Source organism: Podarcis liolepis (genome assembly GCF_965112155.1).
Source record: "Podarcis liolepis genome assembly, chromosome: 2".
NCBI classification, from domain to species: domain Eukaryota; kingdom Metazoa; phylum Chordata; class Lepidosauria; order Squamata; family Lacertidae; genus Podarcis; species Podarcis liolepis.
Window position 1 is genome coordinate 34676669 of NC_139555.1, and position 16539 is coordinate 34693207.

Below are 16539 nucleotides of genomic sequence, written 5' to 3' on the forward strand. Positions count from 1 at the left end.
CCAAGCAGGAAGAGGAAACAGTATAACCCAGCACTGAGAGTGTCAGCTTCCAGTGGCTCATTGCATAGAACATGGGGTTGGGATGTGATGGGGAGTTCAAGCCCTACCAGGGGAAATATGTCTCTACTTGCCTTTTGCAGACCTGGGGGTGGGAAAGTCATGTTAGAGGCATGTTAAAGGTAAAGGGACCCCTGACCATTAGGTCCAGTCGTGACTGACTCTGGGGTTCCAGCGCTCATCTCGCTTTATTGACTGAGGGAGCCGGCATACAGCTTCCGGGTCATGTGGCCAGCATGACTAAGCCGCTTCTGGCAAACCAGAGCAGCGCACGGAAATGCCTTTTACCTTCCCACCGGAGCAGTACCTATTTATCTACTTGCACTTTGACATGCTTTTGAACTACCAGGTTGGCAGGAGCAGGGACTGAGCGATGGGAGCTCACCCTGTCGCGGGGATTCGAACCGCCGACCTTCTGATCGGCAAGCCCTAGGCTCTGTGGTTTAACCCACAGCGCCACCCACATCCCTAGAGGCATGTTAGGGAGCTCCTAAGTCTCAAGCCTACACTGCCAACACCACATAGCAGATCTTTACTTACACAGTCACAGCAGCATACAGGAAATGACGACAAGATGGGGCATTTGTCTTTCTGCAGCCTGCAATCTCTGTCTCTTTTTCATCTGGCCACTCGTTGGGAGTAGATTTTGAAAGGAAAAGAGGAATGGCTGGAGTTGCCAATCAGTTACCTCAGGAGGGCTACTGTGCCTTGTCCAATGGAAAGCATCCTAACAGGTGCAGTGTTCTTTATGGGTCTAGCTTCACGGCAGGGGCACCGTCACCTGTTGCACTACATGACTGTCTGCTTTCAAGCTTGCAATGGGGCAGGAGCCTGCCTGGAACAAATGGACTGGCAACCTCACAGAGGAACAGGGATTACCATGACCCCTGCTGCTGATCATGGGTGCCCCCCTTCCTATGGCCTCCATGGAACTGAATGTGAGAGAGTGGTACAGTGGCCTTTGGAGAACACTGGAGATGCAGGCTGAATGCACACTATACCTTGAAAGCACATTCAAAGCACATTCTTTCCCCTCGGTGTAATCTAGGACTGGACTGGGCCTTTTTCTCTTGGAAAAGCTAAATAGATTTGCCTAGCTTAACACTCAGAGGTTAAGGGACTATTATACTAGAGGCAAATGAAGAAGGTCCTTTGAGAAGAGGGGGGCAATGAATCCATATTCCTTTGTAGCAGGAGCTATGGTGCATTTGCTTAAGTCGTCTGGATTTCTATTCACAAACTATTTGTCCTGTGGACAACTAATGGCATCATGTTTCATATACTTTGCATGCACCTGTTTTTACGCCTCTATAATGCAGACTGTCTTCACATGTAATGCTATATATAATATGGAATTTATAGGATAATTTATTGGAGGTGATTCCATATATTATTTATTTATTGATTTCAACAAACTATTATAAAGTCAATAAATAAAATAATAATTATTATAATAATATTGACTTTATAGGATAGATGCTGCTGCTGGGTGTTGGCTGGCTAGAAGTGACCCATGACTGAGTCTTCTTGGTAGTGGTTCTCCACTTATTGAATGCCCTCCCTGGTGAGGTGCATCTATCTCTAAGTTTAGAGTTTATTTCTCTCTAAGTTTATCTCTTTCTAAGTTTAGAAAGACTTCTCTTTCACATAGGGATTTGATGGCTGAAATATAATGTTTCTGACAATCATGAACTTGTTTTAGCTGTGAGAACATGAGATCATTTTTTAAAATGTATTTTTTTAATGCTGTTTGTGAGACTCAGTTCCATTGCACTAGGTGGGGTACATTTCTGAACAAATATGCACAGGGTGGGACTGTAAATGCTGCAGGGTATTTGGCTGCATGAACTTAAGTCTATACAGTAGCACTTTAACATTCTATGACGCAAAGAAGATTGAAGACTTGCTTTTAATATTATTTGCAATAGTACAGAAATAAAGAAATAGCTTTTGTTTTGGGAAGGAGATGGAAGAAACAGCACAATGGCAAATGGGAGCCTGCTCTGGTAGGATGAAAATGTTATGACCATTTTTTATGAGAATTACCGTATTTTTCGCCCCATAAGACGCACCGGCCCATAAGATGCACCTAGATTTTTTGGGGGGAAATAAAGGGAAAAAATTTTATTTCCCCCCCAGGTGCGCTGCGCTACACCAGGAGCTTGGGGCGTGCGGAGCTCAGCGCGCCCCAAGCTTCTGCGTGCCGGCAAGGTCTCCGCTAGCGTGGGAGAGCCGGGCGCCTCTCCCAGGGCTAGCGGACCCCTGCGTTAATCCAGAAGCTTGGGGCAAGCTGAGGTCAGCGCGCCCCAAGCTTCTGCGTGCCGGCAAGCAGTCCGCTATCCCTGGGAGAGCCGCGGGGCTCTCCCAGGGCTAGCGGATCGCTGCGCTACACCAGGAGCTTGGGGCGTGCTGAGCTCAGCACGCCCCAAGCTTCTAGGTGCGCGCAAGCAGTCCGCTGCCGCCCCAAGCCTCGCGCACCCGGTGGGACCTCCTGCCGGGTGCGCGAGGCTTGCAGACACTCGCCCGAAGCAGGGGGAGCCCTCCCGAGGGCTCCCCGTGCTTCGGGCGACAGGCTGCCGCCCCAAGCCTCGCGCACTCGGTGGGACCTCCTGCCGGGCGCGCGAGGCTTGCAGGCATTCGCCCCATAAGACGCACCCCGATTTCCCCTTCATTTTAGGAGGGGACAAAGTGCGTCTTATGGGGCGAAAAATACGGTATATGTAGAGTTGGAAGGAACCCTGAGGGTCATCTAGAGCAACCCCCTGCAATGCAGGAATCTCAGCTAAGGCATCCGTGACAGATGGCCATCCAACCTTCACAAAAAAATCCTCTAGGGAAAGATAGTCCACCACCACTTGAGGGAGTCTGTTCCACTGTTGAAAAGCTCTTACTGTCAGCAAGTTTTTGCTATTTAGTTGGAATCTCCTTTCTTGTAACTTGAATCCATTGGTATGGGTCCTACCTTCAGAGAAGAAAGCAAGCTAGCTCCATCTTGCATGTGACAACCCTTTAGATATTTGAAGATGGCTATCATATCTCCTCTCACTTTCCTCTTTCCCAGACTAAACATACCCAACTCACTCAACAGATCCTCATAAGGCTTGCTTTTCAGACCCTTGATCATCTTGGTTGCCCTCCTCTGTATGAATTCTAGCTTGTCAATATCCTTTTTAAACTGTGTAGTTCACAACTGGACACAGTATTCCAGGTGTGGTCTGACCATTTCCAATGTCCATTTATTCTTTTATGTAGAGACTAGCCAGTTTGTTATATGCAGACCGCAGAAGGTAATTTCTGGCAGGTATTGGTATATATGAGACAGAATCTGTACCTGCCGATGTCCAAATTAATATCTGGAAATTTCACAAAATCACCATCGCTATTGAGCAGGCAAATAACATAGTCTACAATTTATTATCATTATTATACTACCCTATACCCGCAGGTCTATATGATTAATTGCCAAACATTAAATTTAATTATGAAGGACTAGTAACTTGATACTTTTTACCCAGGATATATTTTCCAGTTTATGAACATAAAATTTCAGCGATATAAGTATAGATGCCAATGTCGAATACAAATAATAATAATAATAATAATAATAATAATAATAATAATAATAATAATAATAATAATAATGGAATCTCTAAGTAGCTGGAAGGAAATCCATTCTCTAAAAATACATCTAAAAAGAGGGATTTTTTTCCCTCCGCAGCGGTCCCAGAACGAGAGAAGTAGCCTGCCGGGTCTTGCGGCTCACCATGTGAGATCCACCCCTCAAGGAAACCCCTCGTTTCGATGGTCAGCAAACAGGTCCTGTTTCAATCCCTAAAACTAGCCGCCCTTCGCTGTGCACAGATGGTTTGGAGAGAAGGGCGGAAGTACAGCGTCACCCTTCACCCCACCCTAACCTACCACAGCTAAAGCCCTGAAATGTGAGGCGAACGTAGCCAATCCAGTACAAGCTTATTTAACTGCACCTGAAGCCACACATATGATACTTTGGAGTAAAGCGGGTTATTTTGCCATCAACAAGGATGGCGGCTATAGAGATGTTTGGGGGAATGGCGTGAAGGGTTGCCTGGGAGCATTCTCCAGCTGGCGGGGAAAGGCCCCAGGATTTGCTGGGGACCCCAGAGACAAAAGAAAGGGGATATTAAACTCGTTCTGGTAAGTAACCTACCGCTCTCTTCGGGAAGGGTGGAAAAAGGGGTCGCTCCTTGAGACCCAAGTTTCTGCCCTTCGTCCTGAGGCGGCTTGTTTATATATATCCCCACGCCTTTCCCACTACTCTGAGGATTTAGCGAGGCATTGGGATAAGGAGGCATTTCAAAGCTGCTGTTTTGGGGGGAGGGAGGGGGAGAGAAGTGCCGATTTATCAGCTTTGCAGCTCTTGTCAACACGCGTCGCCTTCTCACGATCTGTGAGTTGGAGGCCACCTCTGCAAGGCTGTGAACTTTTCCGCGTATTTGCGGGGTGTTTCAGTGGGTGTCTCGAGTCAGGGTAGCCAGACCCTGCAGGAGAGCAGCAAGGCGCCTTGCAGCAGGAAGTTTCTGCACGACGCCAGTTCCTTGCAGCTGCAGACACTTGCAAATCTTGCAACCCACGCAAGCTCCCTCCCTCTCTGCCTTCCTCCCCGGCTTGCTGGTGGAACTCGGGAGTCATATTACTGTCTCTGATTGACAAGCCGTTACTTGCCCATTGCTGCTTAATTCAGTCCGTGTAAATGCGCCCTGCTAGTGCCAGTGTAGGCAGTCGACTCTGACACTGCAGTGTTAGCAGGTCCATGTTGTGGTTCCCGCGCAGTGAGGGCCCTGACACGTGTTAAGGAGTTTCTAGGAACGTTCTGCACTTTGCCCGGTGTATTGCATAACCGTATATAACCCAGCGCAAGAGACGTTAGAAGTAACCAGGCAGTCACCCACGTTGCTATGTTACAACAGTATAATGAGGAGAACATTACTGCAGCATATCTAAACGAGATGCTCGGTACTCTTCTCCACATCGTTACTTTCCTAACCAGGTGCCCTCCAGACGTTGGCATACAACAACATGGCCACTGGTTGGGGATGATGGGAGTTGTAGTCCAGCAACAGCTGGAGGGTGCCTGGTTAGGAGAGGTCACTTTACCATGATGCAAGTGTGCCCCCTGCCCATGCACTTTGTGGAAGTTTCCTCTGATGGTCAGCTGATTTTAAAAGCTTTATTTTTAAATGTAAGAAAAAGCCTGTTTTTAACTAATGGACCAATTTAGGTAAATATTTCAGTATCACCTTATTGCTGATCATATGTCATCTTTTGACAAAGTAATGCAGAAAATGAATCCCTCAAATTCACCTTTTAAGGTATTAGCAGAATCCATTGTTCGCAACAATGTAATTGGTACTAAACCTTCCCACTCATCTCCATAGGGGTTTGCTTAGTAGTCAGATTTTTAAAACTACTGTACTGTATAGTTAATTGGATTGATTAGTACTCCTGTGCCTACTTGACTACATTGCTGGTTACAAGCCATAGCGGTTTGGATAGTAAACAAGATTAAATACCAGCAGTGCGATCCCACGTATGTCTATGCAGGAGTAAGGCCCATATAGTTCACTGTAACTTGGTTCCCCCCCCCCCCTAGTTTGGTGCCCTGTTAACTGGGGTGAGGAGACTTCAGGCTGGTGAGATCTACTTTTAATCTTGTTAGAACACTTAAGACCTAACAACCAGAGCTTGGTGTAAAAGAAATACACTTGGACAAAAATAATCATGGGCCTAGGAATTTGTTCTGAGTACTGGAACTGAGTTCACAGACTTTCTACTTGCCCTTAGCTTTCTTAATTTTACTAGGGAGTCATTTAGTTTCTGCTTTATTAAACAATGCCATGTCTATGTTTGGTGGCTCAGTGGTGGAAAGGGTATGCTAGCTTAGTGAGATATTCTCTAACTACACCCAAAACATTTTTCTCCTTCCAATAACCAATGCGGAGTCTGCATAAATTATATAATGCAATTTGGATGGGATCATTTAGATAATTTTCTTTTAGAGTTTTTTTTCCTCATAAAAAACAATGATTTCAAAATGTCACAGAAAATGCACCTGCAGAGACTATATATGTTGCTTCCTTTACATCATATGTGTAAAACAATAGAGGAACTAGTCAGCTCTTAGGCTGGAAATGATCTTATAGAGGTGTTTAAATTTAGGGAGCTCATGTCTGCCAATGAGCAGGTTTTATTTCATTATTCCATTTGCATCCTACCCTTCCTGCAAAGAGCTCGCGATTGTGCCTTGATGCTGCAGTCCTGTGTTTGCTTCCGGAGAACAGGCCCTTTTGAATGCAATGAATATTAGTTCTGTAGAATCATATGTAGGATTGTGCTGGATCTGTCACAATAACCCTGTTTTGTAGGTTAGGATGGGGTAGTTTGACTTTTGCAACATTTGACCAGTGAACATCATAGCTCATGGGAGAGTTTCCCACATCCAAACCCAAATTATTCTACACTATTATAGCCTGAATTTGCTAGCAGACTTTGCTGCTTTTTGTGATAATTCCAGACATCACTATGCCAGCGTGGTAGGTATGTGATTCCCCAAACCACCCAAGATGAGACTAGACTAGACTGTTAATGGTCTGAATTTGCTAACATACTTTGCCGCTTCCATGTAATAATTCCATATATAGGTTTGGGTGCAGATCTAGGGCCACATCCACACCACGTATTTAAAACACATGGCTTCCCGAAAAGAACTCTGGGAGCGGTAGTTTAGCCCTGACAATTCCCAGCAATCTTAACAAGATTCTTTGTGGGAAGCCATGTGCTTTAAGTGTGCTTTACATGCATGGTTTGGATGTGACCCTGGACCTTTTGAAACCAATGGAAGGGATGTACTGAGGGATGGCAGGGGTAACGGGCATGCAGAGTGCCCACCCAAAATAAGCCCTAGTCTTTTGCTCCAGAGGTGAAGAATGTGGTTGGCTGCTTTAGTTCTGGGTGGTGCTCAGAACAAGCACCTGCCTACCCCCAGCATCAAGGCAAACCCAGGACCTGCTGGCCCTTTGGGCACTGTATCGCTGAACCCCTTTGAAGAGCCTCATAAGCTCAGTGCCGAACAGGTCTCTCCTCTGCTTCTCAACTCTTGAGTTTAAAGCTGGAGAGAGGAGCTGTGGTCATCCCCACAGTTGCACTGGGCTTCCACAACTCCACAGAAGATCCCATCTCCCTCCAGCTGCAAAACTGGGAGGGGAAATTGTGCTGCACACCTGTGGGAGATCTGGGACAAAGTCATGTGACAAGGATAGGATCTTGGCGTCCAAAGGTTTTAGCTTATTCAAGAAAGGCAGTCTGAATTTTTTGAACTTTGCATATTCCCTATATGTTTTTTATAATGTCCAAAAGAGAGTTGTTGTAGTTGCTATACTGAACTTGAAATCCTTTATTCCCCCCCCCCCCTGAATGAAACTGTAGGTAGCACTTCTAACTTGATTAAATTTGCTTGTGCAACCAGGAACAATATAAATTTTGCTTTGGCGCTGGATGTGTCCAGCCATTGTACTGATAGAATAGTGAATGCATACAATGGCTGCAGCTTTTTAAAACACTTTTTCTATATAAAAGTTCTAAGAGAATGCACATGTAAGCAAATATATCCCATAGAGCCTTGAGGAGTAGCTGGTTAAAGGCAAATCAGGTTGTGAAAACGATATCTGAACAAAGCAATGTATCGGAGAGTGTAGGTAAGCGCTAAGGGTGTCATTATGTAGCTTCCTTTTAGATGGGCAGGGTATAAATAAATTATTATTATTATTATTATTATTATTATTATTATTATACTTAACCAATTGCTGTTGGGTAGCTTAAGGCTATGTAGAGGAGGCCTTTGGGAAATGGGGATCACTGCTTGTTCTTTGCTTTTGAGGTGAGAGGTAAAGTTTCGGGTGTTATAGTTCAAATGTTGATGGTCAGGAGGCATGGTTTGCTTTTAAGATCACATTACAGCTTGCTGCCAGAGACAGAATGTCTCACTGCAGTGCAGCCCATATTCCTGTCTTGCACAGCTGTCTTGCCTCTTGACCTTCTCTATCAAGTGGCACAGAATTGAGCTTCTATTGCTAAGAGCTAAGATTTTTATTTTATTTTTGCAGGGTGGGTGGGAGTACTTTTGTTTTGATCTTGCTTCAGGCATTTTCTGCTTTTTTGACAGTCATTTTGAAGCTATATGTTTCCAAATTTGGCTATTTCAGAGTGCAGTTGTTAATAGTTTTTAAAGCAACAGCAGACCACCAACCAGAGCATCTTATTTCCCATTCTGCTACGGGTATTTTTGTGTTTAAAGGCAGAGTATGAAATATTTCAGCAAGATCTGTGCTACAGCTTCCTTTCATTCCGCAGCTGCCATCATCTGCTGTGCTCTGAAAACATCTCCTTGTAGCATTCTATTCCTGAACTGGGCTGACAGGGCAAGATTAAGCTAGTGAGAATCCTTTTCATCCTGGGCTTCAGATAATGGAAATCAGGGACACAGTTCAAACTGAAGGCAAATTCTGAGGTTGTGCCAGACTGAAAGCATATAGCTCAAAGGAATTTCTAGGGGATGACTGAGGGCTCTACCTGTTTAGCTAGCAAGATGTGCTGAATATGGTCAATGCTGTGTACTTTAGTACTTCACACTAAATGAAATTGCACCACGAAGAGCTAAATTCTGCACCCTTGATATATTATATGCCAATTTACACATACCTATATACTGATTTTTTTATAACTTACTCTGCTTTTGTATAATTTATTCTGCAAAGGGTTATGCGCTGCTGCCTTGCTCCCTAAACACTAGAAATCCCACTTAGAACTCTCCTGTTTTCAAGAACAAATCTGTGTTACAGCTCATCAGTAACATATTATATATTTCTCTTTTGGGTTCCTGGATAGTGGTGATACTGTTGATGCTATTAGGATAAACATTAGGAAGAACTTCCTGACAGTAAGAGCTGTTCGACAGTGGAATTTGCTGCCAAGGAGTGTGGTGGAGTCTCCTTCTTTGGAGGGCTTTAAGCAGAGGCTTGACAACCATATGTCAGGAGTGCTCTGATGGTGTTTCCTGCTTGGCAGGGGGTTGGACTCGATGGCCCTTGTGGTCTCTTCCAACTCTATGATTCTATGATTCCTACTTGAGTACTTTATGCATATTTCTATTTTAATGTTTTTCATTAAGTACCGTATTTTTCGCTCTATAGGACGCACTTTTTCCCCTTCAAAAATGAAGGGGAAATGTGTGTGCGTCCTATGGAGCGAAGAAGCCATAGCCCCGTGACCCTCTCCTGGCTGGAGAGGTGGCGTGCGGCTATGGCAGGAGCCTCTTTAGCCGCACACCACTTCTCCAGCTGGGAGAGGGTCGCGGGGGGCTTCTTTAGCTATACAAGCCCCCTGAGACCCTCTCCCGGCTGGAGAGGTGACGCGCGACTATGGCAGAAGTCTCTTTAGCCGCACACCACCTCTCCGACCGGGAGAGCGCGCGCGCGGCTAAAGCAGCCCCCCGTGACCCTCTCCCAGCTGGAGAGGTGACGCGCAGCTATGGCAGGAGCCTCTATAGCTGTGTGTCACCTCTCCAGCCGGGAGAGCGCGCGCACGGCTAAACAAGCCCCCCGGGACCCTCTCCCGGCTGGAGAGGTGACGTGCGACTATGGCAGGAGCCTCTTTAGCCGTGCACCACCTCTCCAGCCGGGAGAGCGCGCGCGCAGCTAAAGCAGTCCCCCGCGACCCTCTCCCAGCTGGAGAGGTGACGCGCGACTATGGCAGAAGTCTCTATAGCTGTGTGTCACCTCTCCAGCCAGGAGAGCGTGCGGGGGGCTATGGCAGGAGCCTCTCCGCTGCGCGCCTTTCCCCGCTCCCCGACCTCTCTTTGGGGCTGGTGGTGGGCTTCCCCCTCCCAGCCCCAAAGAGCAGGTCGAAAGGAACCTGAAGCCTGGAGAGCGAGAGGGGTCGCTCTCCAGGCTTCATATACCGTATTTTTCGCTCCATAGGACACACCGGACAATAGGACGCACCTTGTTTTAGAGGGGGAAAACAAGAGGGGGAAAATTCTCCCCCTCTCTGCGCAGCGCCTCCTGCCGCTTCGCTGAAGGGGTGCTGGGCAGAGAGGGGGAGAATTTTTCCCCCTTGTTTCCCCCCCTCTAAAACAAGGTGCGTCCTATTGTCCGGTGTGTCCTATGGAGCGAAAAATACGGTATATGATATACATCTATTTTGGTTTTCTTCATTTTCTATGTTGCATTTGGTGGTGTCCAGCAGAAAAAACCCCACTTTATGTTTCTAAATAAAATGATGTGTTTGAGTGCGCAAAGTCAAGCTGAATTAGATTCCCCCCAATGCATGTGGAAATACAGACCAGTCTTATTACTAGAAACAATTCAGTTGCTTTCAAAGATTGACTAGATTTTAACCTTGACTTTAGGAGCTGGTAGAAGACCTGAGTCAGACTCTGATATCTAGCAAGTCTACAACTGAGGCACAGACTATGCTTGGAATTTGACCCACAGGTCACAAAACGCTCGTTGGGAGAAACAGCTTGCCAGCTAGGCTCTGTTAATTCCAGCTATGCTAAGATTTTCTTTACTGATGATCTAGCACCTTTCTTTAGACACTCTAGCCAGTGACGGATCTGGCTTGTGCTCGACTCTGTAGTGTAACCACCTTGTCAAAGCAGATTTGATGTGTTGTTTCAGATAGCGGGAGAGTCATGACTACAGGCTCCATTGGAGATTATCCGGGCAGGGACCTGGTCAGAGATAAAAATAACAAGACAAATAGCTATTAGTGACGGGCAGCCTCTATCACAAGCCTCCTGGCTGGCATTTGAGCATGCCGTCTCTGCAGCACCTGATGAAATCTGGCATCTTACTTAGAGGCTGAGCTTGGCAGTTCTCTTGGGCGTGTCAAGAAAATGCGTTCAGTGCCAAGGCAATAATCATGTTATGCCTTACAGGGGATTTCATTTTGCCCGTGGTACTGGCCTTTTCAGTAGTTAATACAGATGGACCCTATCTAGTAGTGGGGTGGAAGTGTTGCAGAAGGTACAATAAGAGCCATCTTCTGTTTTCTCATCTGCCTAGATCAGTTGTGATCTTGAATTCTCCAAAGTGCTTTACTTTAAGAGAGAGTGAAGGTAAAAGAGTGACATTTAACCCCTTTTGTTTCTGTAGATGTTATCACTAAGGCACGCTAATTGAGCTTCATACGTTATCTAGAAGAGGACCTCTCATGGAATGGTGGTTGTGGTCTTCTGGGTATGCTCTGTCCACTGAGTAACCATGGACTCCAAGGAGAAGTGTCAGGTAGGTTTTTTGGTCATGTTGTAGCTACTGTAGTTCTAGACGAATCTCTCGATTGAATTTGCTTCTGGTTGACTTTAGTTGGAAAATGATGAGTGGTCAGGTGTTCTTAATGTCAGAATGGCTTTCATTGGTGAGAATCTGGAAACCCAGATTCATATTTACAATGGTACCTCGGGTTACAGACGCTTCAGGTTACAGACACTTCAGGTTACAGACTCCGCTAACCCAGAAGTAGTACCTCGGGTTAAGAACTTTGCTTCAGGGTGAGAACAGAAATTGTGTGACGGCAGCCCCATTAGCTAAAGTGGTACCTCAGGTTAAGAACAGTTTCAGGTTAAGAATGGACCTCCAGAACAAATTAAGTACTTAACCCAAGGTACCACTGTACTCTGTGTGTGTTTTTCTACTACTTCCCCTTTACAACTGTGGAGGTTACTTCCAAGTAATCATAAGCATATATAACATAGTTTACATACTGTTCTCCTGGATAAGATGAATGCCAAGGGTTACTGCTGTGGGATATGTTGAACTTCTTGAGAGATATAGCTTGTGAACTTGAATGTAAGCTGTTTTCTGGCAGTGATAGTTGGTTAACAAAGATCTTTCTGTACTATTATTAAGGATGATCATTGTGTGACTGCGTTGCCACACCATGAAACTTACAAAACCATGAGATTAGCTCTGAAATTATTAACTTTGGAAAGCTGCTTTTGAGCCTTCTTTTTACTTTTCAAGATTTTATCCACAGCCATCATCGCTGGAAATGCTTTTTCTCATTTATTGTTTTTAGTGATGCACTACAAATAATAGTAGTCATGCTGGCTCCCTCGGCCAATAAAGCGAGATGAGCGCCGCAACCCCAGAGTCGGCCACGACTGGACCTAATGGTCAGGGGTCCCTTTACCTTTACCTTTTACAAATAATAGGACGCCAGAAAGTGAAAGTTCCCATAGGTCCATGGCACCGAACTTTATATGATCATAGGCTATAGTCTGCTCACTTTCTGTGATTTTAACAGTTTTTCATGGCTACAGTTGTTGCAGAAATGATGCCAATTGTATGTGACCAGCTACTTGTTAACTTGCTTCTTCCTCCATATGAATGGGGGCAAGTGTGATCCCTTGAAAACATCAATGTCCACTAAATTCCCAGTTCTCAGTGATGGAGACATACAGTGACTAAAAGTGGGGGAAAGCGGAAAAAACAGGAGAGAGAAATGCTAGAGGAACTGATGTGTGAATCTATTCAAAGTAAAACGTTTTATTTCACAAACCTACTCCTGGATTCCTTCTTCAGAAGAGAGCCAATGAAACCAAATCCCAAGACAGACTGCCTTTTGTGGGTAGAAAGGGACTTTTGATGTCGGGTGGAGTCTTGTTTTGACTGTGCATTTAGGAATTAAGTATTACTGTTTACGCTTTCTCCATGGCTTCCTAACCTGCATCTTTCCAGAGAGATTGTTTTATATGGAATGCTGGTAGGATGGCATTCCTTATGCTTTGGCATTCCTTATGCTTTGCTCAATCTGATCCAATCTGACCCAAGCATGTGTATTTAAGGACAGTTCATCTTGTTCACGTGGGTTGTGTGGAATAGGGGTCGTCCTCAACCTTTTTGAGCATAGACAAAAAAAGGAGGCAACATACCTTCCCCTAAACAGGAAACACCCCTGGAGAGGAGCACAATTTCTAGATCTACCTCTGCAAATACCAGACTGAATAATGTGTTAGCAATGTGAAAGGGTAGCATCCTTTTATTAGCTGAGTATGCTCAATCTAGCTTTGTCCTTGGTATCTTGAGGCAGGTGCATATCCTGATCTGAACAGCCATAGCTTATCCCTGGGTAGTGTATCTGCTACCTATTACCAGATGAAGTGGGAACAATTCAACTATTGGAGTGTCTTAATGACCAATGGCATGCGGTTGTTGTTGTTTTAAAGTGACAAGTTGTTTCACAATTGCAATAGTTGTGTGGCGAGGACAGGTTATTCGGTAGGGGCAATAGGAAAATGTTTGGGGTGAGGAACGCCCATTACAGCCTTGGCGTTAACACTTCTCTCATGGGTGTGTTTTGTGGTCTCATTGTGCTGTGTTGTGAGATGTTTTTTGTGTGCACATTAAAAGAGGATGTGGCTACAACTGTTGGGGTATCACTGCCCTTTTCTTTGGAAATCCAGACCTCATTGTGCAACATGTGCTGGCTTGCGCTTAAAAAAGTGAGCAGCCTGGGAACAGGAAGGAAAAATCACAAGGACAGTAATAAACTTTGAAGGTTGGAGGATTAGAGGGAACTCCAAGACACAGACTTGCTGACCAGCAGGAACCTTGCCCAATACAGTGGTGCCCCGCAAGATGAATGCCTCGCAAGACGGAAAACCCGCTAGATGAAAGAGTTTTCCGTTTTGGAGGTGCTTCGCAAAACAAATTTCCTATGGGCTTGCTTCGCAAGACGACAATGTCTTGCGAGTTCCTGCTGGGTTTTTTTTCCTTCCCCCCCTTTTCTAAGCCGCTAAGCCGCTTATCAGCTGATCCGATCAGCAGATAAGCCGCTAAAAGCCGCTAATAGTGCTAATCCGCTAATCCGTCAATGGGCTTGCTTCGCAAGACGAAAAAACCGCGAGACGAAGAGAATCACAGAACGGATTCTTTTCGTCTTGCGAGGCACCACGGTACTCTGCTCCCTCACAGCTACTTCAGTCAGAGCCTTCCTTAACCACATGCCCTCCAGGTGTTTTAGTGTTCTCCAGATATTGTTGGACTCCAACAACCATCATCCCTGACCATTGGCTATTCTGTCTGGAACTGATAGGAGTTGTAGTCTGTAGGAAGAGACCAGGTTGGGGAATGCTGTACAATGTCCCATAACTATGTGGGGGGGGGGGGGAGAGAGAGAGAGAGAGAGAGAGAGAGAGAATCTTGAGATTCTTACTTTGCAGATGGATAAATAAATATGTTGTTTGGCCACACATTCTTTGATGCATTTACATCTAAAGTATGGCAAAAGCCTTCTTGCTAGTTGGCAGGTCAGTCTGGATGAACAAGCTACCTGAGTCAAAGATTTTGCCCTGGGACATTTGGACATTTGCATGGGATCAAAAACCGCACCAAATTATGTGCTCTGTATTGTGTTAATGGGTATGTGCATTACTTATAGCTGTTACTTTGAGATAATGAGGGATGGAGGAATTCCAGTAGTGTACTTTCTCTGTCTGGTTAGGGGCAAATCTGCATATCTGTCCTGGCTCTCACTGAATGAAGAACTCAAACTTGGAGTAAGGCTTCTGCTCAAATCTTTAATGCCCAGGTCAGTAGATATATAGGCAAAAACAGGATCAAAGGAACAGCAGATACATGGCTACGTCATTGATCCAACAAAATAACACACCCTCTGAGTTCCTGTTATATGGAAATGGGGCGGCACAACTTCAGCATGGCAAGTGGGCAAACAAATGCAAACTTCTGCAGGCTGAACCTGAGTTGCCTGTTCTTGGCTATGTTGGCACCTCCATGACCTAGGTGATGGAGAAGAGGACAGCTGCTGCGTGTCTGAGTCCTCCTGGGAGGTTGGACTAAAGGTGGGCTCCAGCAGTGCAGGACGGGGGGAGGGAGTCTCAAGATCAGAGGTGAAAAAAAGCACAGAAGCATGGGATGGGTGGGTACAAGGTGCCTGGGTGACAAAGAAGGGGGTAAAGCAGAGTGCTGACAGATTACACCTGAGACCCTTCCCAGGATCTGACTCCTCATTTGTAACTCTGTCCCCCTCTTGAGGTCCTGGCACAGCCCCTCCATACCCACTGGGCCCTGCCCCAAGGTCGTCAACCAACTGATCCTCGGACTTTTCTTCCTCCAATCCTGATCCAACCAGCCCCTCCATGATGTCTCTTTAGGACTCAGGACAATTTCTCCTCTTGAATTTTGTACATCTTCTGCCCTTCTAACCCAACGATAGTGTATGCTGCATCTCAATAAACCTAACGAAGCTTGCTAATAATGGCTCAGTGACCCATTGTGGTATTGATCAGTGTGAGATATACAGCAATTACCGTACCTTGTAGAAATGCTTTCATGACCTCAGACAGTGGTGGCATTTTCTTGGAACAACTGAAACGTAAAACCTTTTTGTGCAATATGGGGCATGTCTGTTTAGGAACCAAGCATGCATTTCTATGAAGAGAGTGAAGAAATCTTACTTCTCTACCATCGTTACTTCCTCATAGTTTGGGGATATCTCTGGATGCAGCATTGTTACAGGAGACTCGGGTGGCTTTTTTCACTTACAGCCAGTTTCCCAGCTACAGCCCCTTTTGAGCAGAGATGACTCTGCTATAGTACTCAATGCTCTGGCAAGACTGATTATTACAGTGTGTGCTGCCTGGGACTGCCTTTGAAGATAACGCAAACTTCAGCAGGTTTCAAATGCAGCAGCCAAATTATTGGCTACAGTTCAGTTTAGAACTCACATAATCTCGGTCTTAATATGTTAATATTAATATGTTCCAATATTTTAATGTTGTATTTTATTTTTAAGTTGTAATCATTCATCTTGTTTTCATTATTGCTTGTAAGCCGCTCTGAGACTGGCCTTGGCTGGGTATAAAAAATTATTATTATTATTATTATTTATTATTATTAAAACAATTGCACTGGTTGCCAGTTCATTACTACCCTGAGATGGTGTATTTTTATGTTTTTTTTACTGAGTGTACAGGATGATTCACTAGTGACTATGTGTCTCACCTGATGTAACTTAAAAACATCAAAGTGCATTTTTTAGAGGTACTGGCCAAGTTGGCAAAAAAAATATGGTGCAGGAAGTATTGTGGGGCTGAAGAAACCCAATCTGCACAGCTGCCTTGTCAGAGAACCTGAGACTCTGAAAGATAAGGGGTTTATTGTCTAGTCTCTGCCATCCACAGAGTTCCACTGCCAATAGCGGCTGAGAATAACAGTTGCTCAGATGTGGTGCAGCTTGGCACCCAGTCCTGGCTAAGAACCAGGTATTGCAGAACAAGAGAGCAAATATCCTAAGAGGTCATCCAGAAATCTTTGAAATTCAATTTAACAGGCAAGTTATCTGTTCTGATTCCTCATTCTGTTTAATGCTGGCAAGAACAGTCCCCTCTCTGGGATATGCAAACCACGTGAAGCAGTTAGCAAATCC

At 45.2% G+C, this 16539-nt stretch overlaps 1 protein-coding gene across 9 annotated transcripts in view; it reads left to right on the forward strand.

Moving 5' to 3' along the window:
* The first annotated feature begins 4061 nt into the window (after positions 1–4061).
* Positions 4062–16539, forward strand: part of TMEM94 (transmembrane protein 94) — a 73121-nt gene continuing 60643 nt past the window's right edge. For 3 of the 9 annotated variants that reach the window (XM_083487345.1, XM_083487347.1, XM_083487334.1), the window contains exons 1-2: positions 4062–4230; positions 11247–11378. In XM_083487345.1, the coding sequence (XP_083343471.1) occupies positions 11355–11378 (24 nt within the window). In that variant the 5' untranslated portion in view covers positions 4062–4230; positions 11247–11354. Of the gene's footprint in view, positions 4231–5686; positions 5727–11246; positions 11379–16539 lie in introns of all 9 variants that reach the window. The other 6 variants (XM_083487338.1, XM_083487337.1, XM_083487339.1 and 3 more) reach the window with 4 other exon arrangements.